At 48.3% G+C, this 27959-nt stretch overlaps 1 protein-coding gene across 1 annotated transcript; it reads right to left on the bottom strand.

Moving 5' to 3' along the window:
- Positions 1-226: 226 nt before the first annotated feature.
- Positions 227-27959, bottom strand: COPG1 (coatomer protein complex subunit gamma 1). Its single transcript, XM_030801945.1, has 24 exons — positions 27788-27959; positions 26799-26851; positions 25955-26035; positions 25622-25693; positions 25361-25440; positions 23549-23624; positions 23212-23304; positions 22127-22213; positions 20359-20516; positions 20126-20259; positions 18198-18265; positions 17792-17980; positions 13983-14078; positions 12191-12434; positions 10861-10936; positions 9922-10025; positions 9342-9467; positions 8962-9030; positions 6066-6208; positions 5560-5731; positions 5063-5160; positions 2996-3134; positions 2680-2778; positions 227-707 (listed from the first exon to the last, which is right to left on the bottom strand). Exons 1-24 carry the CDS (start codon positions 27822-27824, stop codon positions 577-579), a joined length of 2625 nt encoding a protein of 874 aa, XP_030657805.1. The 5' UTR covers positions 27825-27959; the 3' UTR covers positions 227-576.

The raw sequence follows: 27959 nt of genomic DNA, 5'->3' as shown, positions 1-27959 counted from the left end.
AGGGAGTGTGAACTCTGCCTGTTAGCTGATTCACTCAACCAACCTCTACCGCTCCCACCCCTGGGCTTGGTGCTGGGACGGCGATGACGGGGAGAGGGTCTTGCCTCACAGGACTACAACAGCCAAAGGGCTGTGGGTACAAGGGGGACAGGGCAGGTGTTCTGCCTCTTGGGGGAGGCCTTGAAGGGGAAGGTGGAGCCCTGAAGCATGAGTGCAGAAGTAGCAATCATTCAATAAATACATGCTGATTTATTACAGGGATAAGATGGTTTCTTGGGGGATAGATTCAAGAGGAGTTGAGAATGTTTTATTCATTTACAATGTCCCTTTCCTGGAAGGGAGGATAGCAAGATTTAGGACAAGCTAAAATCATCCCCTATTTAAAAAAAAAAAAAAGTAACCCGCAAGTAGTCCCGGGTGGGAGGTGGGGGCAGAATAAAAAAAAAAAATCTGCAATGATTCCTAATTGTTTTTCAATGCAGAAGCTTGGGAAGGGGTTTCCGCCAGTTTCATGAGGAAGGCACAATTTCCAGGTAGTGTTGGGGAAGGGTATAAGGTCCTATGCAGGCTGGCCCCTTATCCCACAGATGCCAAGATGATGTCTACTGGCAACTCCTCCAAACTTCTGGCTGTCACCTGCATTGTCACTGTGTCCAAAAGCAGCAGCCGGGAGCGCACCAGGATATCATGACCACCCCGGAACACACCTAGAAGGGAAGAGAGAAGTACAGGTATATACGGCAGAAGGGACTGTACAGGGCAGGCTAAGGATGGCATTTGCAGCAACCCATCAAGGCAGCTCTGGTGTAGTGAAACGGGCAGGAGAGCTGGGCTAAAATCCCTGAGTGAGGGATTTCACTGTGAAAGTCACTGTCTCTCCGCCGGGCGCGGTGGCTCACACTTGTAATTCCAGCACTTTGGGAGGCTGAGGTGGGCGGATCACGAGGTCAGGAGTTCGAGACCAGCCTGGCCAACACAGTGAAACCCCATCTCTACTAAAAATACAAAAATTAGCTGGGCATGGTGGTGGGCGCCTGTAATCCCAGCTACTCGGGAGGCTGAAGCAGGAGAATCGCTTGAACCCGGAAGGCGGAGGTTGCAGTGAGCAGAGATTGTGCCACTGCATGCCAGCCTGGGTGACAGAGCTAGACTCCATCTCAAAAAAAAAAAAAGAAAGTCACTGTCTCTCAGGACTTCAGTATCCTCAACTACAAAGCAGCGGGGATGATAATACCATATTTCAGGCTTCTGCTAAGTTCAAATGAATTGATGGACATAAAAGGCTTATATCTCATGTCACAGAGGCTCTCGCACATTGACTGAATCTGAGAGCACAAATGAAGGGGACAGCCCCACCACAAGAAAACCACAGGGCAGGTGTCTGCAAGACCCAGGGGACTGGGTTGTTTCAATGTGCTACAAACTGTCAGCTGTAGGCAGGGTACTGAAGCAGAGCCTCCTTTCAACCCTGTTTATAAACACTCAGCCAAAAAAAATCATCCCATTTCCTTTTGTTAACTGTTTTAGGTATGATAATTGTCCTTTAAAAAAGGGAAGGGGTCATTCTCTCTTAGAGAAACATACAGATACAGAAGGATTTACATATAAAATGCTATTTCTGGAGTTTGCTAGTAAATAATCTGGGAAGGAGAATGAGTGTGGGTACACTCAGCCAACCCTATAGAAAATAAGGCAAAGGATATGAAGACAATGATCAGAAAAGGAAATACAAATGCCTCAACATTTGAGAAGATACTTAACTTCATTGAAAATACAAAAACTACACTAACATATCATTGTCCACACAGACTGGCAAAGATCATAAAGTGTGGTAACATATTATGTTGTCCACAGCGTAGGAAGAAAGGTATACAATTCCACGGAAGGCAACTTGGAGTTATTTATCAAGATGAGAAACACAAATCACTTTGACCTGGTGATGCCTTGGAAAATTTATCCTACAGATATTCTCAGTGTACACATGCAAAGTAAACTGTGTGTACACGATTATTTACTGTAACATCTGTAATAGCAAGAGATTGAAATCAAACTAAATGTTCAACAGTAGTGGCTGTTCCATAGAATATGTGGTGCATCCACACAATGGAATACTAAGCAGCTATAAAAAAAAATGAGGATTCAGTATGGGATGAAAAAAGTTCTGGAGATGGATGGTGGTCAGTTTTACAATAGTGTGAATGTACTTAATGCCACTGAACCATACACTTGAAAATGGTTGAAATGGTGAATTTTATGTATATTTTACCACAATTAAAAGAAAAAGAATGAGGAAGCTCTACATATTTACAGGGAAGATCTCTAAGATGCATTGTAAAGTGAAAAGCAAATTGGAGGACAATATATATACCATTTGTACATAAACATTTGAGTTAAAAAAAGGAAATGCATTCCTATTAGCTTTTATAGCCATAAAATAACTGCAAGGTTATACAAGCATTGTTTGTAATAGTAACACTGGTCGCTTCTTAGAAGGGAATCTGAATGGCTGGCAGCCAAGGTAGGGAGGAAACATTTCGCTGCAGATTATTTTATACTTTGTGAATTTTAAATGCTGTGAATTTTGACTCCCCATATTTACAGTGGAGTCCTTAGCCCAGGATCCAGTGGCATCCAGGCTGTAAGCTCTCCAAGCCCTCCCCATCTAGAAATGCCACTTACCAGCCAGGAGCAACGTGTGAGTGTTCTTGTTATCCGGCACTTTGTCTGACCTCTCACAAGGGTGCATTCCCAAGAACTTCACAATATTACCCACAGCTTCTGTAGTGAGAAATCCCAATATTGTTAAGCCATCTTGTCTGCCCTTTGTGCCACCACCACTCCCCCGTGTTCTGAAGGGCTTTTAATGAAGTGGCATTTGACATATGTGCTCCAGACATGGCCCTGGATCCTTAGAGAGAAAAGGGATGAGCACTTCAACAGTAGCCAAAGATCTTGAACAGCAAGTAGGCCAGAAATGGCATTCCCAGGATTTTACCTTCAAGTGTCTTGATGGTAGACAAGGTGAACGTTTCCTCCTTCTCAAATTCATCCCCTACCTCATCCCAGGCTGCTTCGAAGTTCAGTTTCATGACCTTTTGAATGTGATCAGCTACAGTAACTTCCAGATCTTCCAGCTGGAGAGATGGAGGTAGAAATCAGGCACCCATCCACACACCTATGGGCCTCTGCTCTGAACTCATCCACACATCCCTTCCTGCAACTCTTTCCACAGGTGCTTGCTTGGCACTGAGGACTGTGCTAGACTCTGGGGACACAGAGCAACTTGACCAGGTACCTATCCTTGAGGTGCCCAAAGGCAAGTGGTGTCCCTTCAATAGAAAATGCCCTAATCCCAAGTACCAATCTACTAATTCATCCTAGAGCTGCCTGCCGTGAGATCACGTCTCTTCTAAGCCTGCCTAGTGTCAGTGCTTCCAGGACCTGGCATGCAGGGAATTACATAGCATTCTCAGAGGTCTGCTTCCTATGCCTCACTCCTGGGGGACAATGAGCTCTTCAGGAGCAGCAGCTGTTTCTAGTTCAGCAGAAACTAGCAGAAACCTCCTATCCCAGCTATGTCCTCTGGATTTGACAGATCCTGAATCTCTATCTCCATTCCAGCTGTGTCTTCCCTGAACTTGACACATAATACTCCCACTGAGTCTACATGAAGGTTCCCCATTCATTCTCCCATCAGATTTCCACTGAGGCCCTACTCCTGTGGATGTTTACACTGTATATAAACACAACTTAGACCCAGCTCTCTTTTTTTTTTTTTCCTTCATCTCTGGATGGGCTCAAACAGACCCAGCTCTCTCAAGGAGCTCACTTGGTCTTAGAGCAGCTCCTGCCTCGGGGTCATTTCTGGCTCAAGGAAGGTCCATCCATCCTCAACTGTGACTCTAGGATGACACAATGGCGAATGTCAGTTGTATTCCACCGTGACTGTCCCTCTAGTCAGGAGGAGTTCTAACAATCCCCATCCACAGGCTGAGCATAATGGTCTGCACTCAGATGGCCCTGAGCCACTGCCCCAAAGTCAGACCTCAGAAGGATCCTGTACTTAGTTCCATCGAGCTAAGATAGGAGAATTTAGAAGGGCTATTCCAGTGCATTGAAGGACTGCCCAGCACAGCAAACAGGTCAAATTTATCCAGAAAGCATTTGACAAGAGGAATCAAAATGTCTTAAAATCATGCTTACACTTTGACCCAATTATTTTCCTTCTAGGAATCTATCCTAAAGAAATAATCTAAAATGCAGATAAAAATTTGTATCTAAAGGGATATTTAATGCAGCATTATAAATACTGAAAATATGGAAACCCAAATGCTCAACATTAAAGGAGTGAAAGGTCAATCAAGTTTTGACATAGTATGTAACAGTATTTTAAATCCACTAAAGAAATTGTGTTTATAAAGTACTTGTAATGACACTGGAAAATACACTATGGTTTTTAAAATAGCAAGGTCTACACTGTAAGAATGATTTCAATTATACCACTGCCCCCCAAAAATAACTCTAAGGATTATGAGTAATGTTTTCCTGTTGTTCATACTTTGTTTTGAATTTTGTTTTTGTATTTCCCAAGTTTTCTTCTTACACATGAACATGTATTTCTGTAAGTTTAAAAAGTTATTTTAGGCCGGGCACGGTGGCTCACGCCTGTAATCCCAACACTTTGGGAGGCCAAGGTAGGTGGATCACCTGAGGTGAGGAGTTCGCCACCAGCCTAGCCAACATAGTGAAACCCTGTCTCTACTAAAAATACAAAAAATTAGGCAGGCATGGTGGCGGGCGCCTGTGATCCCAGCTACTTGGGAGGCTGAGGCAAGATAATCGCCTGAACCTGGGAGACAGAGGTTGCAGTGAGCCGAGATCGCGCCACTGCACTCCAGCCTGCATAACAAGAGAGAAACTTCATCTCAAAAAATAAAAATAAAAAAATAACATTTTAAAGAGCTAAAAAGCCAAAAACAGCTCCAGTCTCACTGTCAGTTCCTGAAGGGAGTTGCTTTGCAGCCTCAGCACAAAACTGAGCTTCCTGACACCAGGCTCTTACCACATACTCATCCTCATAGCCTTCGTCATCAGTCTCCCCAGTGGTGGGATCACAGTCCTTGACAGTGAACTTCATCATGCAGCTGAATGTGCAGGCCACTGTGGGGAAGAGAGGCTGGGTAGTTAGGATGTCCCCAGCCTGCAGGGGATGGGCTTCTCCTGCAGGGGACAAGCAGGCAGGGGTCACAGCCTGCTTTCTAGGCCCCTGCTATGTTATTAGTAGGAGCAACAAGCCATCCAATCCCACAAAGCTGGACAGAGGGTGCCACCTTGTAGGACAGGAAAGTCATGAGTTCTAGTGAGATCCTGTCTCTTTAAAAAAAATTTTTTAAAGAAGAGCACTTGGGACTCAGCTATTCTTCTTCTTGGGACTGAAATCAAGGAGCTGAAGCTCTAATAGAAGGCAAACAGCTGGTGCCCAGCCGCCCACCTCCTCCTGATCCCATGGACTCCCACGGACTCCCACGAGGATAGGGTGGTATCTGGAGAGGGGCTCACCAGCTGTGGGGTCTTCTTTGGGCAGTGCCACCAGTGTGTAGCAGGTCCCAGGCTGGTTGTAGGGCAGGCTCCGGGCAGGCACGTAACAGAGCACCTCATAGGCCTCAGTGGGCTCCATCTGCACTGTGACATTCTCCAAGGTCTGGTCATTGAGTGTGTTTGTGCAGTCAAACTGAACAGGGAAGAGAGGGGAGCTTAAACATTGCACTAGGTCTGAGCCATGCTGCAGAGGAAGAGCCAGGAGGTCCCACCTCTTTCCTGTTGACCAAGGTGATTCCCATCCCAGTCCCCCTGCCCCAGGCTCCCTGTCTCCATGCTGACAATCAGGAGCCACGGAGGTCCTGAGTCAAGAGATATGAGAGACAGACCTGTTGGGGACAGGTTCTGTCATCAAGTTGGGCTCCCAACCAATGCAGTGTGGGGACCCATGACCCTACAGGACCTGCCAGACCTGGGACAACTCCCTGGGCGCATGCCCCAGCAGGGCCTCGGCCCACCTTGCTCACCTGAAAAACCATGTGGTTGGTGAAGGTGTGTTTGGTGCAGCGGATGACATACTCCGTCTCTGACTCAGTGAGGGCCACAGGCTCAGGCGAGGACTTGAAGAGGGGCCCAAGACCCCGGAACTCTGGCACTGCCGCCAACTGCTCTGAAATCCACAGGCCATATTCACTCAGCTTCTCGATCCCCAGACCAACTTGTTGATGGTTTCTAATAAATTCCCATGACCATTCTCAAGGTGTTCCACCCTACCTTAGATGGATAGATATGTTTACCCAACTGGCTACTCATTATTTCCTGAATATATCCATGCATTTTCTCATCTCCCTGACTTTGCTCATGTGGCACAACCCCCCACAAATACTCTCCCCATCTCTGTACCATGAAAGACCTCAGAAGCAAAAAACTGATATGAGACCACAAAATCCTAGACCTAATTGGAGATTCCCCCAGCTATAGAAGCTTAGCAAGGATTTCCACCCCCTACCCCAGCAAGGATTCTTAAAGGAAGGTGACAATTAGGAAAATAAGATCGATACTGCTATAGCTACAAAATCAGACAAAATAACAAACTGGTCCTATATATTTATCAGTTAAGACAAATGGCCAATAAAGAGATATTTCAGAATGAGAGTGTTGCAGAAAACCCAACTTAGAATAGTCTGTGTCTGCTAAGACCTATTCCTACACCCTATGGCCAGGTTCAAGCACTGGATACAAGCATAGGCCTATGGGACCCCACCCTGGCAGGTCCTGGCATTCCTTGCAGACTAAAGGGAATAACCCAAGTGAATGAGGCATCTGGCAGATGTGTGCACATGGTGTCCACCTATAATGGCTAAAGCTGCCACTCTTGTACCTATTCTATGGCAGGATTCCTCGCACCATGACCATGGATCACCTGTATCAGAATTACTAGGGGTTGGCAGTGGAGCTTGCTAAAAACTCAGACTCCATCCCAAATCTACTACATCAGAATCTCTGGTTTCAGGATCAAGGAATTTGCATTTCTAACATGTTTCCTCAGATTATTCCAATATATACTGATATTTAAAGACCACTGCTCTAAGATTTTCAACTTGTCTTCCCAATTAATTGAACTCCATGAGAACAGGAATTGTGCTTTGAGGCCATGGATCTGATATTTTTCCCTTTACTTAGAGGGTACTCAATTCACGTTTCAGACAGAGAGAAAGGTAGGCCTTCTTTTTATTATTTTGCTTTTTTCTTCCACAAAAAGTCAGCCTATGTGACCACTTCAGCCCTCTGCAGCCTGAAGACTGAATCTAATGAATACGCAGGCAATAAAAAGCCCAGAACAATCCAGGCTAGATATCAGGAGGAACTTTTGGGCCACCATGACCATCAACCACTAGAGTGCTTTTCTATTGATATTTATTTTCTTGGGAGTCAGAGTTTTGGGCCTGATACTTACTACCTGGGGGATTCTGTTGGTAGGGTTTCAGACTCTTCATCAATAAAACTGATACAATTATCTTGATCACAGCGTTGTTGTAAAGACAAATGAGGCAATAAATGTCAAGATCTATGAAAGTTCTTGGAACTGAACATGTATGTGATTAGTAAATGTGAGGCTTTTGGACGATTGTTTAAAAATGGAATTGCTACCCTTTAAGGGGCTTAGGAGACTTCCTTGGAAGGTGTGGCAGAATAATGACACTAAGATGCCCACAAGCTAATTCCCAGAACCTGCAACTATGTTACCTTGCATGGTAAAAGGGACTTTGTAGATGTGATTAAATTAAGGATCTTGAGCTAGGAGTTATCCTGGATTATCCAGGGGGGGCCAGTGTAATCATAAGGGCCCTTCTAGGGCAGAAGGTCAGAGTAGAGAGATTTGAAAAGGCCAGGAGTGTGGCCTTTTCAAATCACTCTACTCTGACCTTCTACCCTAGAAGGGCCCTTAAAGACGGTGGAAGGGGCCACGAGCCAAGGATACAGGCCACTTCTAGTAGCTGGAAAAGGGGGCAATACCTGGAGCCTCCTGAAAGAACTCAGCACTGCTAACAAATGAAACCCACTTTGGACTTCTGACCACAGAGCTATAAGGTTATAAATGTGTTAAGCCACTACGTGTGTGGTAACGTGTTACAGCAGCAATAGAAAACTGATATAAATGAAAAGTTTCATGTTATAGTGATCCCAAGTAGCTCAGGATCCATGCTATATTGATAGAAGACATGATTCTGAATGGAATGGGGAAGGGGGGATTTCATTTAATTCAACATTGATTGGGAGCCTACTGTGAGGAAGGAAGGCACTGGGTTCAGTGCTGTGATAGACCCAGAAAATAAAAGACAAACATGTGAAGAACTATTTAGCACAGAGGACTGTTTAAGAGAAGACAGAAGAGCTAGGATGGAAGTGAGGGCCCATGAAGGAAGAGGGGTCTACGCTTTTATCCACTGAATTCAGTGGATAAAACAATCTGCAATTAGACACACAGTCTCTCCCCTTAAAAATGCAACACCAGAGGATAGATGGATACCTGAAGAAAACCTTATAAGACAATGTGGACAGAACACACGTGGAACCTGACAAAAAGTACCAGTGTCTTTGAACCCCAGCACTGCTCTCTCAGACATTTTGAAATGGCCTGGGCTCTAGGGACCCGAGCCCCCCAAATTGAGGCGCAGTAGCAGCACTGAGCCAGTTTCATCTGGATCTTAATTCCAGCCCCTCCTACCACTTTCTCTCTCTGAACTTCCAATTCCTCAGATATTGAAGGAACCTAACAACCACCACCTGAGGGTCAAATGTGATAGGTCTAAAGCATCTCAAGGGCCTAGCACTCAGGAGAGACCAATAAATGACAGTTCTTACTCTTGATCCCCCCGAGGAAACTGAGGTCCCAAGCACCCCTCAACCACTGTGACTCACCCTGGAAGATCTCCTGCCTGGTAGCTGCCACTTTCTCAGGCTGTTTGACTGCTGTGATGGGGGTGCTTTCTGCAGGAGCAAATTATACACATGATGACCAACAGCTGGAGTCATGGGGCAGTGTGGTGGTGACCCCAGTGCTGTTACTCAGGGATTATAAATACTAACCCTCCTGAGAGTGGGAAGCACAAGACATGTGACAGAGCACACGTCTGTGCGTATGTGTGTCTCTATTTTCTGGAGCCAGAGGCGGAAAAGATCATTTCCTCCTCCCAGCATAACTCCCACCCATCCTAGTTAGGTTACTGGCTTTGCAGCCAATGCAGACCCTCCAACAGAGGCCTGGCCTTGATGGCCTCTGAGAGGAGTATAGATGTTACCTGTTCTCTGCTCTGCCATGGGCGCCGTGGCCAGGGGCACAGACTTGAGGTCAAAAGGTTTTTCTGATGGTTCTAGAGTGTACTGCTGCAGAGCCCTCTCCAGACCAGGGATGGACACAGTCAGACCTGCAGGTGAAGAGAGGTCACCATGCCTGGCAGATAGAGCAAAATGTGCGCCAGGGACCACCATGGAGGCCCTGGGGTCCCGAAGTTACAAGTCCTAAGTGGTATGACCCTGAGAAAATCACTTTATTCTCTAAGCCTCTGGATTCTCAGACACATCCTCCCTTACAGGGTAGGTGTGGGGAATAAACATATACACAAAGTGACTTGTAAAGGGTAAAGTTCTGTAAAAATAAAGTTTTTATTAATGATGAGCATTTTAATTCACTGCACAATTTCCACCCAATTCAGGTGTGACCTGAATGACCCGGGACCTCCTGAGGTCACCATGATGCCATGAGGTTGCCAGGCAAGTCCAGCCAAGAGCATCTTGCCTCTGATTTCCCCTGCCCAGGGAATGATGAGAACCACAGCTCCAGTAAGGTGCTGAGTCCAAGATAGCCAGGGAATGACTCACCATTTAGGATATAGCCTGCATTGAGGGCCTTCTGCTTCTGCTCCAGGACATTTAGGTAGAAGGTGGCTCGGTCCCTTACTTCATTGTCATCATCCATCACACACCTGCAGCCAGAACACAAGGTGGTCCTGACTGGGGCCCAGCAGGGATGGCAGGAGGGATCCTGCAGGGCTTCATTAGAGGTGAGTCCATAGGGATAACAAGTAGACTAGTGGTGGCCCCAGGCAGAGGGTGCAGGGAGTGAGGAGAGGACACACTCATGAACACTGAGTTCCGTTTGGGATGATGAAATGTTTTAAACTCAGGTTGTGGTGATGGCTCCATCACTCTGTGAATATGCTAAAACCCATCAAACTATACATCTTAAATGGGTAAATTGTATGGTATGTGAATTATATCTCAATAGAGCTATTTTTTTTTGAGCTGGAGTCTCGCTCTGTCACCCAGGCTGGACTGCAGTGGCATGATCTCGGCTCACTGCAAGCTCCGTCTCCCGGGTTCACACCATTCTCCTGCCTCAGCCTCCCAAGTAGCTGGGACTACAGGTGCCAGCCACCATACCTGGCTAATTTTTTGTAATTTTAGTAGAGACAGGGTTTCACCGTGTTAGCCAGGACGGTCTCAATCTCCTGACCTTGTGATCCACCCGCCTCGGCCTCCCAAAGTGCTGGGATTACAGGCGGGAGCCACTATGCCCGGCCTCAATAGCTATTTTTTAAAAATGGACAAAATCATTCAAGTTACCAATTGTCACATCTGGTTGGTGCAATTTGCACAGCATTGTTTTTCATGCTTTTCTATGCTTTCTCTTTTTTTTCTACAATCAGTAGCTGTATAACTTTTCTCTCCCTTTTCAGTTAAAAAAATACAAAGACAAAGGAAAGCTGCCTGGGTCCAAGGGAACATTGTCCCCATTAGGGCCCCTGGGCCTAGACTCACCTCTTCAGCAACACCAAGATACTGGGTAACATCTCTTCATTCTGGGCTCCAAACTTGGCCAGAGCACTCACAGCACCTGTGTTTAGGAAGCGAATGTGATTTACCCAATGCACCCTGACAACTCACTGTTTGGGCACTTCCAGCACTCAGAATGGGTCTTCAGGCAGAAGAGCCCCAGAGGCAAGAAGTCTCAAGCCAGGAGGCCCAAAGTCACTACCAACACAGTGAGTGGCTTTGGGTGGATCTTGGCGCCATCCCAGGCCTCAACTTCCTTATCTATTTAATGGAGAAGGGAGCCAGATGGGATCAGTAGCTCCCATTCTAAGGTTCCAGGAGCTAATTTCAAATTAACCATGATGAGGTCACAGAAGTTGGCTATAATGTAAAGCTCCTCACCTTCCATATCCAAATGGCGTCAATTTGCAGTTAAGGCTCAGAATAATATAAATGAGAAAAGGAACAATTACTTAAATATCATTAATTGCTGAAAGAAGAAAATCTGTCCAGTGGGGGCATGAAAAGAAATTAAAAATAAAGAATAGGAAGGTTGCTCACTGAATTGTAAACTTTATATAAACGGGTGAATTTTATGGCATGTGAATTATATCTCAACAAAGCTTTTTTTTTTTAAGCTAAACATCAACATATAGTGAAAGTTAAAAAAAAAAAATCACTTAAAGCAAGGCACAGTGGCTCTGTAATCCCAGCACTTTCAGAGACTGAGGCAGGAGGATAGCTTGAGCCCAGGAGTTCATGACCAGCCTGGACAACATAGCAAGACCCAGTCTCGATTAAAAAAATATTAAAAAAAAAAAAAAAACCACAACAAATCATAGGGGTTAAGAACCATGGCCGAGCACGGTGGCTCACACCTGTAATCCCAGCACTTTTGGGAGGCCGAGGCGGGCAGATGATGAGGTCAAGAGATCGAGACCATCCTGGCCAACATGGTGAAACCCCATCTCTACTAAAAATACAAAAATTAGCTGGGCATGATGGCACACACCTGTAGTCCCAGCTACTCAGGAGGCTGAGGCAGGAGAATCACTTGAACCCGGGAGGCGGAGGTTGCAGTGAGCTGAGACTGTGCCACTGCATTCCAGCCTGGTGACAGAGCAAGACTCCATCTCCAAACAAACAAACAAACAAACAAAAACAAAGAACCGTTCAACTAGATGACATGTAAGGTCCTGCCTACAATATTATGAAAAACAGCTTGTGCAGCAAGAACACTGAGTGCACAAATCCCACTGGAGGCTCAGGTTCCTTTGCTGGGACATTTATTCAAGGGTAAGCTAAGTTTCCAAGTTCAGCCCTGGCTCAGACCTACCTGCCCGGACCTCCTCATGCTCCAAGACCACTCGGTTATAGATGAAGCGGATGTACTTTGAGGGGTTGGTGGTCTTGGGCCCCTCCTGGCCCAGGAGATGTAGAATACGGGTGGCCAGCACTGTGAACTCGCAGTCCTCGATGAACTCGCACAGATGTGACAGCCCTGTCTCCTTGCTCTCTGAGTTCTCTTCAATGATGCTGATGATGCAGTCCACGATAGCACGCTTATACTCAAAGCCACCCTGCAGAGAGAAGCTGAACTAAGCAAGGAGCCTGCTTTCTCCAGAAAAGAGTTGAAGACCTGAGCTGGACCAAGGACAGTTGTCCAAACACAGAACTTGGAAACAGGGCACTTGGTTCTCTGGGCCTCTATCACTCTTTCCTGTCAAACAAAAGGCTGGTCAGGCGCAGTGGCTCACACCTATAATCCCAGCACTTTGAGAGGCTGAGGTGGGCGGACCACTTGAGCTCAGGAGTTCGAAATCAGCCTGGGCATCATGGAGAGACCCCCATCACTACAAAAAATAGAAAAATTAGTTGGGCATGGTTGTGCATGCCTATAATTCCAGCTGCTTGGGGGTCTGAGGTGAGACGATTGCTTGATCCCAGGAGGCTGAGGCTGCAGGGAGCCGTGATCACACCACCACACTCCAGCCTGGGTGACAGATCGAGGCCAGGCGCAGTGGCTCACATCTGTAATCCCAGCACTTTGGGAGGCCAAGGTGGGTGGATCACCTGAGATCAAGAGTTTGAGACCAGCCTGGCTAACATGGTAAAACCCCATCTCTACTAAATATAAAAAATTAGCCGGGCGTGGTGGTGGGCATCTGTAGTCCCAGCTACTCAGGAGGCTGAGGCAGGAGAATCGCTTGAACCCAGGAGGTGGAAGTTGCAGTGAGCCAAGACCGTGCCACTGCACTCCGGCCTGGGCAGCAGAATGAGACTCCTACTCAAAAGAAAAAAGAAAAAAAACTGCTATTATGCATACAGTGTCTCCAAAGTGCTAGGCCTGGCCAGGCATGATGGCTCACACCTGTAATCCCAGAACTTGGGTGGCTAAGGTGGGAAGATCACTTATAGCCAGGAGTTAGAGACCAGCCTGGGCAACCCAGCAAGACCCCATCTCTACTTAGAAAAAACAAACACAATCACCAAAGTGCTGGGCCCATTAGCTGACAACTCACTAAACATTAGTGCCCTTCTATAACATTCTTGGGAAACGCAAAGACACTCAAGGCAATGGCTCCTCTACTGCCTAGTCCATGGGCCACTCTGGGGCTGGGTGAAAGGGGTACCATGTATCTGAGGAACAAATCTACTCCATGAACATCTGCTATTGCTCCTAAGAATTAACCCGTTTTGTTGAGACATCCAAGAAAGGTGGCATAAGTGAATCAGTAATTCATGTCAGGAATAGAAACAGAACCAATGTCGTATTATTAGCACCAGCTTCACAAGAAACTACCCCTAGAAGTCCTGGAATAATCCAGAATATTTCTGCACTAGAGTCCACCAGAAAAGAACATGCATTTTCCCATCTTCTGCACAAGCATCACCTCAGGACATCCAGTTTTTAAAGTCAGGCTGGTAAGTCATAGTTATTACTGTAATTACTAACAACTGTACGTGTTTACATGTCCACAAGGAGTTTAAAGGGTTGCAGGCACCATGAAAACCAGTTGGTTAACAGGCTAACATGAGCACACGCACAAAGCTGAGCATGGAGCCAGTGGTCAGGTCACTCCCTGCACCAGGAGACCTGACATACCCCGAATGCCCCTGACTCTTACCTCTTCCCGCAGCATGGTGAACAGGAAGTTCATAAGGACGGCATGTTTGCGAGGATATTTCTGACACAGGGCACTGATGGCCTGGACAACCACCACCTGAATGAAATAGACATGCATGAGCAGCAGGCCCTGCCACCAAGATGGGGTGACTCAGTTCCCTGAGTGCCCACTGAGTCCTTCCTTAGGTAAGGCCAGGCCTTGGGTGTGACACAAGGGCAAGGAAACCAGAGGAACTCAACTCCATGCTTGAAGGGCACAATCCCTGAGCCCACCCAAGGCAGTGCCAACAGCCCCAATGTCAGACTCTCAGACTCTGGGTCCCCCAAATTCTGCTTTTCTACTCAGGCTTCTTAAGTCTCTGAGTTCCCTCCACCCAACCTGTCCTGCTTCTCTCCCTACTGCCGGCTCCCACTGATGGTTCCCACCCATCATCTCCTCTGGCTCCTCTTTGGTTAAGCCTGTCTCTGGGGTATTCTGTCCTTGGCCGCTTCTCTTCTCACAGTCTGTTGAGCAATCTTATCCCCTCCTATGGCTTTAACCACCTCTTATATGCCACTGACTCCCAATATTTATCTCCTGTCTGAGCTCAAGACCTGCCATTTCCAAATACCTGCCAGACAACTCCACCTGGTGCCCACAGCACTTCAAACTCCACGTCTGCAACCACAAACATCTCCATCTCCTTCCCCTTCCCTCATCCAATACCCCATCTTTTGCTCCTCCTGCAAACTAGTCAAGATCACCACTGTCAGCTAAAAGTAGAAAATGGCATCATCTCTGTTGACATCCACCCCTCAACCCTCACACCAACCCTGCCAACAGGCGTTATTTCTCAAAAAGCTCTTGCACTGTCCCTCCTCCTCTCCTACTCCCGCCGGTTCAGGCACCATCCTCTCCTTCTGAATTACTCCAACAGTCTCTTTACCCAGTCACCCCTCCACTCTGCTCCGGAAGGACTTTTTTTTTTTTTTTTTTTTTTTGAGATGGAGTCTCGCTCTGTCTGGAGTGCAGTGGCACGATCTCGGCTTACTGCAACCTCCACCTCCTGGCCAGGTCAAGCGACTCTCCTACCTCAGCCTCCAGAGTAGCTGGGACTACAGGTGTGAGCCACTACGCCAGCTAATTTTTTTTTTTTTCTTCAATGGAGTCTCACTCTGTCGCCCAGGCTGGAGTGCAGAGGTGCAATCTCGGCTCACTGCAAGCTCCGCCTCCCGGGTTCACGCCATTCTCCTGCCTCAGCCTCCCGAGTAGTGGGACCACAGGCGCCTGCCACCACGCCTGGCTAATTTTTTTTTGTATTTTTAGTAGAGACGGGGTTTCACCGAGTTAGACCAGGATGGTCTCGATCTCCTGACCTTGTGATCCGCCCACCTCAGCCTCCCAAAGTGCTGGGATTACAGGCGTGAGTCATAGAGCCTGGCCTACGCCAGCTAATTTTTGTATTTTTTTTAGTAGAGACAGGGTTCCACCATGTTGGCCAGGCTGATCTCAAAGTGCTGATCTCAAGTGATCTGCCGACCTCAGCCTCCCAAAGTGCTGTGATTACAGGCATAAGCCACCGCGCACAGCCAATTTTTTTTTCTTTTTTTTGAGACAAGGTCTCACTCTGTCACCCAGGCTGGAGTACAGTGGCATGATCATGGCTCACTGCAGCCTCAAACTCCTGGGCTCAAGTGATCCTCACAACTCAGCCTCCGGAGTAGCTGAGACTACAGGTGCACATCACCACACGTGGCTAATTTTTTTTAAAATTTTTTTTAGGTCGAGTGCGGTGGCTTACGTCTGTAATCCCAGCACTTTGGGAGGCCAAGGCGGGTGGATCACAAGGTCAGGAGATTGAGACCATCCTGGCTAACATGGTGAAACCCCATCTCTACTAAAAAATACAAAAAATTAGCGGGGTTGGCCGGGCGCGGTGGCTCACGCTTGTAATCTCAGCACTTTGGGAGGCTGAGGCGGGCGGATCACGAGGTCAGGAGATCGAGACCACGGTGAAATCCCGTCTCTACTAAAAAATACAAAAAATTAGCCAGGCGTGGTGGCGGGCGCCTGTAGTCCCCGCTACTCGGAGAGGCTGAGGCAGGAGAATGGCGTGAACCCAGGAGGCGAAGCTTGCAGTGAGCCGAGATTGCGCCACTGCACTCCAGCCTGGGCGACAGAGCGAGACTCCGTCTCAAAAAAAAAAAAAAAATTAGCGGGGCATGGTGGCGGGCGCCTGTAGTCTCAGCTACTCGGGAGGCTGAGGCAGGAGAATGGCGTGAACCTGGGAGGCGGAGCTTGCAGTGAGCTGAGGTCGCACCACTGCACTCCACCCTGGGCAACAGAGCGAGACTCCAACTCAAAAAAAAAAAAAAAAAAAAAAGATTTGTAGAGATGAGGTCTTGCTACGTTGCTCAGACTGGTCTCAAAATTCAGGCCTCAAGTGATCCTCCCTCCTTGGCCTCCCAAAGCACTGAGATTACAAGCATGAGCCACCGTGCCCAGCCCCAGAAGGATCTAATATGCAAATCTCACTGTGTCATTTCAGCCTACAAAGCATTCTTGTAACCCACAGGCAGAGAAGACTGCTGCCTACTTTGTATAATCCACAATATAGAATTACCACAATATATTATTCATATTATTGTCTGCTCCGATTAAAACTCTCCGATGACATACTACATTGTTCTATCAATTAACAATTGTAAAATAACAGAATTACAGAAATTGAGAACAAATTAATGGCTGCCAGGGGTTAGGGATAGAGAGGTGGGAATGGGTGTGGCTATGAAGAGGTAACATGAGAGTCTTGTGGAGATGGATAGTTGAGTGTCTTCACTGTGGTGGCAATTCTGAAAGTCTCCATGTGACAGCTTGCATAGAACTTCACATATATACACACAGGAGTTGCCTGTGTAGCTGGTGAAATCTGAATGAGCTCTATGGGTCGTGCCAGTGTCACTTTCCTGGTTGACATTGTCCTGTGCTAGTGTAGGATGCTGGCACTGTAGGAGAGGGTTGATGGAGGGGTGCATAGGACTTTTCAGTATATTTCTTTGTAACTTCCTATGAATTATTTCAAAATATAAGCTCAAAAAATACTCACATCCTTCCTCCTGCCCCAAAAGAACACCTTTCCAATGTCTTCCTTGCAATTAAAACTCTTTACCTGACCATGGGCCTTACATGATTGAGCCTGTCTATTCTGACTTTGTCACCTGCACTGGCCCCACAGCTCTTCCGCCCACTGGCCTTTTCTCTCCTTGACTTGCTCCTGCCTTTCCTCCTGGTTCTTTGCACCGATTCAGGTTTGAGCTCAAACGTCACCCTCCAGAACGGCCTTCCGAGACCACGCTCCTCCTAGGATCATCCCTGCTGTATTTCTATACTCTTGACTGCAGTACCCATGCCTGAGATGATCTTGTCTACTCCTTTCTTTACCTGTTTACTGTTCCTCTCCCATCCCTGGAAAGGAAGCTCCAGGAGGGCAGGCACCTGCCTTGTTCACTGCTATGTTCCCCTCTTGTCAATCTACATAGCAGACAGCAAGTGCTCAAGAAATACTTGGACAACAAATCAATGAACCCTTAACTGGCCTGGAAACTACTGTTCTTTCAGTACAAGGGGACGATATCGATGGAGGCCTGGAGGCAGGACTACGCACTTTTCTCTGAAGGCCAAGCCTCGGCAGAGCAATACGCTGGCCTCCTCCGAGTCCTCAAGGCTGACCAGCCCCTCAGGTCAGTCCTGGCAGGAAGGCTGTGACCACAGAGAGCAGAGTCAGAGCTCCTTCCCCTGGGGGCCATGGGTGTCCTGGGGGTAGCAGGTACCTTGAATTCATCTGAGATCTCTGACATGAAGGAGGAGATCTGCTTCATGAGGCGGTCAATGCTGCTCTCGCTGCCCGTCTTAAGGAGGGTGGTGATGGCCAGCGTGGCAATACTGCGGTTTGAATCTGTGACCAGGTTCTCCAGATCCAGATTACAAGCTGTCACAGCTGACGGATGCTTCATGGCAACCTGTTTTGGGAGGACAGTGACAGAGAGGGCAGGACCCAATGCTGTCACTACATTTGATGGTTTGGCCCAGTCATTAGTCCTTTAGATGAGATCATCTCACTATCCAGAAGAAAGTAACTGTGACCAGGGCTATTATCCTTCCCAGCCAGGTCAGAGGCTAGGACACACCTCCAGTTTGATCAGACAGCTTCCTCCAACCCCCAACCTGGACTCTTACCTTATTGAGGGTACGAACAGCAGCATAGCGGAGAGCAGCCTTGGGTGAGCTGCAGAAAAGCTGGAGCACTGTGGGGAGATGGATGCCACATGTCAAGTTGCCTTCACTGCTGGGCAGCTGGGAAAACCAGGGGCAGCTGTTCTGACTCAAACCCTCTGCTCAGCTCATTTCCCTGCTGACACCCCCATCCCAACCCAAGACAGAGAGCTCCCCTCACCCTGTGCACCTGAGCCATGGACAGAGGCCATAATGTCTGTGAGCGCCCAGGGGTTCCTGTGAGGGCTGTTATTCACTGGGCATCTGCTATGTGCCAGGTGCTGTGCTATACAGTGGACATGCCTCACTTCTATAGCTTGCAGCCACCACTAGCTCACTTTACAGATAACGAGACTGAGGCACAAAGGGGAAAGCAAACAAACTTTAGGTTGGCAGCCAGTAAGTGGCAGAACCAAGATTAAATTCCAAGACTGCCTGCACCTGCAGCCTGAGCCCTTAACCTCTGTGAAGTAACATTCCACTCCTCTCTCCTATTGTGTCTACAGGATCCAACAGAACTTCCCCCTCCGCACTAAGTGCTGAAGAACAAAGTCCTCTCTTAAACAAATGGTTTATTTCCTTTAACTACATGAGACCCATTCGGGTACCACATCCCTCCCTTGCCCTGGCTGCCAGGAAGCCCAGAGCTAAATTTGGCACTCAATCATAGGAGCAAAGATGACTACTGTTTTCTGGAATATCTATGTTCCTTTCTTCATAACTTGGCTTTTATTCTCTAATACTTAAAAAAAAAATTTTCTTAATGCTTATTTTGAAGACCCTAATTTATTTACGTCTTTCATTATTCTGGAAATATGGTGGATATAATAAGAATGAATGAATACCCAAATCAATGAGCAAATTCATTAGTTCTTTTTTTCATTTCTTTTTTTTTTTTTGAGATAGAGTCTCCCTCTGTCGCACAGACTGGAGGGCAGTGGCGTGATCTCGGCTCACTGCAACCTCCTCCTCCCAGGTTCAAGCGATTCTCCTGCCTCAGCCTCCTGAGTAGCTGGGATTACAGACGCGCACCACCACGTCCAGCTAATTTTTGTATTTTTAGTAGAGATGGGGTTTCACCATGTTAGTCAGGCTGGCCTCGGACTCCTGACCTGGTGATCTACCTGCCTTGGCCTCCCAAAGTGCTGGGATTACAGGTGTGAGCCACCGTGCCCAGCAGTTCATTCTTTCTTCATTTCTAAGGAGGAAGGCAGACTTCTCTCTCCAAACATGAACTCCATCTGTTTGCCTGACCAAGTTTACACTGTTATAGTAGAGAATAACAGAAAAACAGGAGGCCCAATCATTTCTCAAAACCTGCAAATCTAACTCTCCTGCCACAACATCTTTGCTTTCCATGGCCCTGTTCTAAAACACTCCCCATTTTCTTCCACTTTGAATCCAGGTTTCTCACCCTGAGCGCCTCTCCTTTTCTAGCCTCTCAACATACCCACTTTCCAGTACCAACTACTTTGCACCTCTTCACAGGCTTTCTCCTCCCTGACAGGGGGATTCCCACACCTAGAGAAGGGCCCTGCACAGAGGAGACACCAAAGACTCCAGGACTCAACTCCAGGACACCAGTTTCATAGATCCTGGGTTCCTCCACCAGGCCTCCTCCTGTGGCCAGCCAACCCGACAGGCTCCAGAGTGGACCCAAGCCTTACCTCAGCCTCTTCAGCAGTCAGATGGAACAGCAGCCCACCCCCAAAACGTGATACAAGTGGGGACTCAGCATAGTGTCTGGGGCAGGTGCTTCCTAGGTACAGACTCCTTAACACCAGTGTGTGGCCTATTTGAGGGCATTTTCTTTCTTTCCCCCAGCCCCTGACCCAGGCCTAGTTCCCGGCAAGCATAAACATGTGAGGCTGGCTGAAAGAATGCCCAGTGACCTGACACAGCCGGGGCCAGCTCTTTGGCACTGCAGCCTGGCAGATTGACGATGGCCGAGGCGGCTTCATACACCACCATCTCATGCTTGTTGCGCAAGCAGCTCTCGATGAAGTCAAACAGTGGGCTGTCACGGCTACAAAAGAACATAGGGCGGCAAGAAAACATTGGGGGTGGCCCAGCATGGTAGGATGAGTGAGGCATCATCTAGCTGGTGAGAGATGAGAGCCGTTACCTGCCATCCTCCTCTTCTAGCTGCTTGCTGGCCACCCGGATCATCATGCAGTAGGCAAAGGGAGACTTAAGGCCATGCCGTGTGACCTTGCTGATCATCTTATTGACGGCCAGGCGGTCATTCTTACGCACATGGTACAGGAGCCCTAGTGCGTGGTACTATAGGACAGGAGACAGCAACAGAGTACAAATGTATGACTTTTGGGTATACTGGCCATGTGGCACTGGGCGGGTCCTTCAGCCTTCTCATTTCTAAAATGGGCACAGTAGCAGCTACCACACAGAGTGGCTGTGACAACTGCCCCAGGTACTCTTGTGTACACAGCCCTCCGCACAATGCTTCACAAACCACAGAAGTGTATCTGTGGTTCTCGTTCCCACCCCACTTAGGCAAGAGCCCTAACAGGCAGCATAAATACAGATATGGAAAGGGGCAACAAACAGCACAAGGATGAAAGCAATGTGGGAGACCTGGTGCTTTCAATCAGACAACGATAGAGAGACGGCGGGAGCCAGACCCTGAGTAAGTCACTGTGTGGGACACCTTAGCCATGAAATCTTGCATTACCCACAACAACCCTGAAGGTAGACAGTTTTATCTTTGCTGACTTGCCCAAAGACTCCTGGCTGGTATTGACAAAGCAACGTCTGGAGGGCCAGAAGTCCAGGGACTCCCTTTCTAAAGATGTGAGGTCTCATAGTTATTTCCTGTTCTCGATACTCTTTTTTGTTTCCTAAAGGAGCGACATTTGAGGGTGAAGATATGGCAGCTGTGGATGCCTTCTATGTGGGAAGCTTATCTGGCCCTCATAAGTGTTTTGTGGGGCCACAGCTGGCCCTGAAGACAAGAATCATGCAAAGGATGAGAAGACAGATGACAGATGAAGGGAATACATAAATACACATGGAGTGCCGACAGGCAGGCCCCAGATGGGTCACATGTTACATGCATGATCTCGGCTCATCCTTGCTGCTTTGTGAGGCAGTAACCTTCATTCGTATTTTTACAGACAAGGAAACCAAGACCCAGAGAGATAAAAGGAACGGCTGGCCTAGGTCACTGAGGAAGAGTAAAGTGGATGAAAGCCTCATCAAGATAATTCCACATGTTGGCCGTGCGCGATGGCTCACGCCTGTAATCCCAGCACTTTGGGAGGCTGAGAAGGGCAGATCACGAGGTCAGGAGATTGAGACCATCCTGGCTAACACGATGAAACCCCGTCTCTACTAAAAATACAAAAAATTGGCGAGGTGTGGTTGCAGGCGCCTGTAGTCCCAGCTACTCGGGAGAACGAGGCAGGAGAATGGCATGAAGCTGGGAGATGGAGCTTGCAGTGAGCCGAGATCCTGCCACTGCACTCCAGCCTGGGCAATAGAGCGAGACTCCGTCTCAAAAAAAAAAAAAAAAAAGATAATTCCACACATCGTAACAAAGCCAGGTTGGCAAAGGCCTAAATTTAGGTGGCCCTCTGCCTGCCTTGGCCAAGTTTGCCACATCATATGCTCCAAAACAATACTCAGCTGGTGATCAAAATACTTGAATATCAGCACCAGCTGGTAAGCAGTCTGTAACCCAAGACCCCCAAGTGATATCCCGGATTCTCTAACCCAGGACCTCCCAATTCCTCCCATGATCCAATGACAAAAGGATTAAAGCCTGCTATGGCCAGGGGTCACAAGGATCTCGGTGGCAAGTGTCCATGCCAACTGGCCAGTGCCTTACCACCTGCCTGAGTGTTTTAAATATCACTCCCTTGCCCACATCTCACCTGGACCATGATGTTATCACTGGATGCCGCCTCCTGAGCCTCATTCACCCAGCGCTTGACCACATCAAAGCTGCACTTCAGCAGGTGCTGTGGGCAACAGGACACATTAAGGGGCAGGTAGGAAGTGTCCCCATCACACCTTCTGGGCCCAGTTCTTGTCTTCCCTCAGACACAGCTCAGGGACTTGCCACTGTCCTGGTCCTCAGAGACCATGGACAAACTCAGGATGCTCCCACCCTCACTGTCCCTACCCAAGGCATGGGTCAACGCCATCTACCCACAACCCTCTTCAATCACCCCAGAGTTCCTTGGCTGTCTTCACTGAGAAGGGTGGGACTCTCAGGCTTACAGATACAGAAATACTTTATTTTGGCCGGGTGCGGTGGCTCACGCTTTGTAATCCCAGCACTTTGGGAGGCCAAGGCGGGTGGATCACTTGAGGTCAGGAGTTCAAGACCAGCCTGGCCAACATGGTGAAACTACGTCTCTACCAAAAATACAAAAATTAGTCAGGCATGGTGGTGCACACCTGCAATCCCAGCTACTCAGGCGGCTGAGGCATGCGAATCACTTGAGACAGGGAGGCAGAGGTTGCAGTGAGCTGAGATCGAGCCACTGCACTCCAGCCTGGGCAACAGAGCAAGACTCTGTCTCAAAAAAAAAAAAAAAAAAAAAAAAAAGAAAGAGAGGCCAGGCGCAGTGGCTCACTCCTGCAATCCTAGCACTTTGGGAGGCCGAGGCGGATGGATCATGAGGTCCATAGTTCAAGACCAGCCTGGCCAAGATGATGAAACCCTGTCTCTACTAAAAACACAAAAATTAGCCGGGCACAGTGGCAGGCACCTGTAATCCCAGCTACTCGAGAGGCTGAGGCAGGAGAATCACTTGAACCCCGGTGGCAGAAGTTGCAGTGAGCCGAGATTGTGCCACTGCACTCCAGCCTGGGCGACAGTGAGACTCTGTCTCAATCAAAAAAAAAAAAAAAAAAAAGAAACACTTCCTTTTTTCCTACTGGAATGTGACTCTGAAAATTGTCTTCAATTTTCTACCCCACCCCCAGCAGGGCTCCAGCAGCAGCTACACACCAAGGAAGACACAAGGGCAGAGCTGGAGACACTGGGCACCTTGTCCACAATGGCTTGTTTCATGTAGCGCTCAATAGCCTGCAGCATGGTGCTCTGTGGGCAAAAGGAGCAGGGTGGAAGGAAATCCAGTTAGTCCTTGGTAGCTCTCAGGAGTGCAGGAATGGGGGCAGAGAGGAGTATGAGGAGGAAGTAAGCATTTCTCAGGTGCTACTGCACACCGCTTCCACCCCACATCACCTGGCTCAGTGAGACAGGGGACACTCCAAAGCATGCAAAAGATGATGCCGAGAGCCTCAATTGAGAGGCCAGGAAGCAGGGAGGAACAGGCATGACTCACGTCGGTGATCTGGCAGAGGGCTCGCACAGCTGGGCCCCGGTAGTTGTCTTCTTTCCCAGTCATGTCTTTTGTTAGGCTGCAGGGAAGAAGGCGTTGTCAGCATGCAGAGAGCCTGGGCCTGTTCACTCCTCTCCAGCTCCCATCACCACCCTTGCCCAGATTACTACACAAGCCTCCTAACCAGTGCTCTCCCTCTATTCTTGCCCCTCCAAGCCTAACTCCACACAGCTGCTGGAGAGAGTTTCATAAAACTCAAAACCAAACAGGTCATCCCCCTGCTTTTGCTAAAAAGTTTACATAGCTTCCTACTGCCAGTGACCTGAATGTAACTCCTTGAACTTCCCCAACTGGCTATGCTCACTCCTCTCCAGCCTTTGCATGTGCTGTTTCTTCAGCCTGTAGCACTCCTCACCCCTCACCTCCACTCTGTCCTACTCTTTTTTTTTTTATTTCTTTTTGAGACAAAGTCTCACTTTGTCGCCCAGGCTGGAGTGCAGTGGGGTGTGGCTCATTTCAACCTCTACCTCCCGGGCTCAAGCTCTACTGCCTCAGCCTCCCCAGTAGCTGGGACTACAGGCACATGCCACCAGACCCGGCTAATTTTTGTATTTTTAGTAGAGACGGGGTTTCACTATGTTGGCCAGGCTGGTCTTGAACTCCTGACTTTGTGATCCACCCGCCTCGGCCTCCCAAACTGCTGGGATTACAGGCGTGAACCATCACGCCTGGCTTTTTTTTTTTTTTTTTTTTTTTTTTGAGACGGAGTCTCGTTCTGTCATCCAGGCTGGAGTGTAGTGGCACGATCTCAGCTCACTGCAACCTCCACCTCCCCAGTTCAAGCAATTCTCCTGCCTCAGCCTCCCCAGTAGCTGGGATTATAGGTACGCGCCCCCACACCTGGCTAATTTTTGTATTTTTAGTAGAGACGGGGTTTCACCATGTTGGCCAGGATGGTCTCAAACTCCTGACCTCAGGTGATCCGCCCATCGCAGCCTGTGGATTACACTGTGGATACAGTGCTGGGATTACAGGCATGAGCCACTGCGCCTGGCCTGTCCTACTATTTCTTACTCATCCTTCAGGACTCCACTTGGATCATTCCACTAGGAGGACTTTCCTAATTCAAATGAAGCTGGATGCTCTTCTGGTCTGCTCTCCTGGTCTGCTCTCATAGCCCATAATACTTCCATGATAAACTGTATTACACCCTACCTTAATGGCCTGATGCCTGGTTATTTCTCTGTAAATTCTGAGGCTACAGAGACCGTGTCTATCTTTTTTGCTGCTACATCCCCAGAGCTACACACAGGGACTGACAGACAATATTTTCTAACTGAACCCACAAATCAATGTATGACCCCCCCAACCTTAAACTGTGGCAGGAAGAAATAAGAGAACTGAGCCCCAGTTCTTAAGGGCAGTGATTACACTTTAGTCACATCTGTCCCTGAATCACTTAGCTTAAAGCAGACACCAGTCACTTAGTAAGCAGTATACCGCTTGTACTCTCTGTTTATTTTTCTTGTGTTCCCTCTTTATACTCAAGAAAGTCTTTGGGAAAGTTCTAAGCTAGTTTGGTTGACTAAGAGAAATCAAGAAAAGGAAGCATTTGTGTCCAAGTCAAGGCCAGATAATTAAAATAGAAACAGCACACCTGGAGGCTGCCATGGGGTGGGCAGCAATAACAGGGAAGCTGCCATGGGGTGGGCAGCTCGCAATATGCAACCAAGTCTCACTGTCTGGTACACACAAGAAAAAAATGGTCTGTCAATGGAACCTATCAGAAGAGCCACCCACAACCCCATAACTTGCCTGCTGGTGACAATGATGACATCCTCTGCGATGCAAGACATCTCCTTGATGGTCAAGTAGCACATCCGACGGAGTGTGGGCTGGGAGATAGGTGGGAAAAGCCCTATCAGCCCGGGCTCACCAAGGACCAGAGTTGGGAGAAGATACCTCCTATCTCCACAAAGGCAGCCCACACTGACTGGTGGGGCCAGCTCTCTTTGGCCCTCCCACCACCTTGTTACGGCTGCCACCTCTCAAGGAAAGCTGGGTCGAGGCACTTACATCATTGGACTGAAAGAGCTTGGTCATGGCAAAGAAGGCCTCAGTCGCTTCCGTGGTCCCCAGGTGCTCCCCCTGTGTTAATCAAGAAAGAAGTCTCAGCTTGGGACAGAGGGTCAGACAGCAATTCCTGCAGGATCAGCCCACACCAGATCCCCAGACCCTAAAGAGGCTCAAGGGCAACATATGTGACTTGGATGCTGAGGGGACCCAGAGCTGAGCTGTCGTCTACAACCACACAGAGGCTGTCCAATAGCCTGAGAGTGATCATGATTTGTCCACTCCCCTCCAATCCCCCAGCACCATTCTCCCTACCCCCAAGCTTCACCCTGTTACCTGGTTTATGAGATAAAGAATCTTGGTGAGGATGTGGGCACATTTCCGAGGGTTGATGGGAGTTTCATTAAATACACGGGCCTAAGAAGTGACCAAAGATGTTACCTTCTAGCCTAGTTCATTTCCCTTCAAGTATATTCAATGTCTGAGAAGTCTCAGAGTAAACTGACTTGTCTAAACAGGGCTTTCTAGGTATGCAACAAGCTTATTTTCATAAGGAAAGGGTTTGTTTTTCTTTAATCAACTACTAATTATTCTTAGACTGTCGTGTAAATATTAGTCAGGGATGTGCTAACCTATTGACTAGCAGATACTTAGCAACCATCTGCTAACTGGAAACAGAAACAATGAACGACAACAATAAAGAAAGAAGTGGCTGGACGCAGTGGCTCACGCCTGTAATCCCAGCACTTTGGGAGGCCGAGGCGGGTGGATCACCTGAGGTCAGGAGTTCGAGACCAGCCTGGCCAACATGGTGAAACCCTGTCTATACTAAAAATACAAAAATTAGCCAGGCATGGTGGTGGGCACCTGTAATCTCAGCTACTCAGGAGGCTGAGGCAGCAGAATTGCTGGAACCCATGAGGCGGAGGTTGCAGCGAGCCAAGATCATGCCATTGCACTCTACCCCAGGCTGACAACAGCGAGACTCCATCTCAAAAAAAAAAAGAAAAAAAGAAGTAAGCATAACTAACTCTCTCCAGGAACAAAGTTTTCCTGTATTCCAGGCACAAGTTTTCTCCCGTGTTGCTCTTTAAAACAACACTTTGAATGTGTTGGTATTTCAGTTGTATTGCTGGTGAATATTTATGATGGAAGCTAGACGGGAGCAAATGTTACTTGCCTCCTGGAGTACGGCACTCTTCTCAAGGTGCTGGAATGGGTTGGAGCCTCCACCTACAGTCAAGGATAATGGAGAAAGTAGGTTGTGACTCTGAACTTGAAAACTCTCCCAGACATAGGTAAAGGGAAGATGTCTCTTCCTAGTAAATCTAGTAAAGTTCAAACTCCTCAGGAATGGCAATCAAGCCTCTACAATCTGTCTAAGGATCCTACTAGTCTCCTGCAAGCAGGTGGGCTCCACTCTACCCCAAACCACTCACAATCTCCCAGCAGCCCTGGTACAGTCCTGTGCTTCTCATGGTGCCATGTCTTGTGTTCATTTATATAACTGGTAATTAACTAAGTCCCTGTGTGCCAGGGACCACCATCTCGTTGTAACTAGTTCCTTCATAGCAGATGACACATTTGCAAATAATTACACGTGTGATTATCTGGTTGCTGTCTGTCTCCTCCATCATGGGTGCAACCATTCTAATATTCCCAGCTCAGGCATTGAGTGTCCCACTTGCTCTGTTGCAGTATCCAGGACACCGTACAGTACCTGGCATACAGTAACTGCTCAATATACTTTGCTGAATCAATGAATGATGGGGTCAAAGTTCCCAGTCACAAGGACGCTGGCTCCGCAGGTTACACCCCAGTTTGGCCAGCACCAACGTAGCCCCGGCGAATCCCAAGAGGTTGGACGAAGAAAGTAACAAGAGAACATTCGGCCTGGTCCCCTCCTTTGACAGATGGATAAATTGAGGCCGGGGGGGGGCAGTGTTTAACGCGTCCAAGGTCACCCAGAAAATTGCAGTCCGAGCTTACAAGCGTGAGACAGCCGAGCATGCTCGGGCTCTCCGAGGCCTGCCACTGACTAGCTGTGGACCCTGGCACAAGCCCCTACCCCTCACTGGGCCTCAGCCTTCGGGTCAGGACAGAGAACCAGAAGGAAGGCTCGGCGGGTGGGGGTCCGGCCTCCCTCAGACCCAGGCCTGGCCCCCTCACCTGACTCCTCATCCTTCTTGTCGAATTTCTTCAACATAGTGGAGTCGGTGGGGCGCAATGCAGCAACGCAATGCTCGACGGGCGCGGCACGGAGTAGCGGCGCGACAGTGGTTCTACAGGGACCACTTCCGGGCCCCGGCTGGCCACGTCGCCCTGCGCTCTGCGCAGGCGC

The sequence above is a fragment of the Nomascus leucogenys genome, chromosome 21, assembly GCF_006542625.1.
Source record: "Nomascus leucogenys isolate Asia chromosome 21, Asia_NLE_v1, whole genome shotgun sequence".
Taxonomy (NCBI): domain Eukaryota; kingdom Metazoa; phylum Chordata; class Mammalia; order Primates; family Hylobatidae; genus Nomascus; species Nomascus leucogenys.
This window is presented reverse-complemented; position numbering and strand designations above follow the sequence as displayed.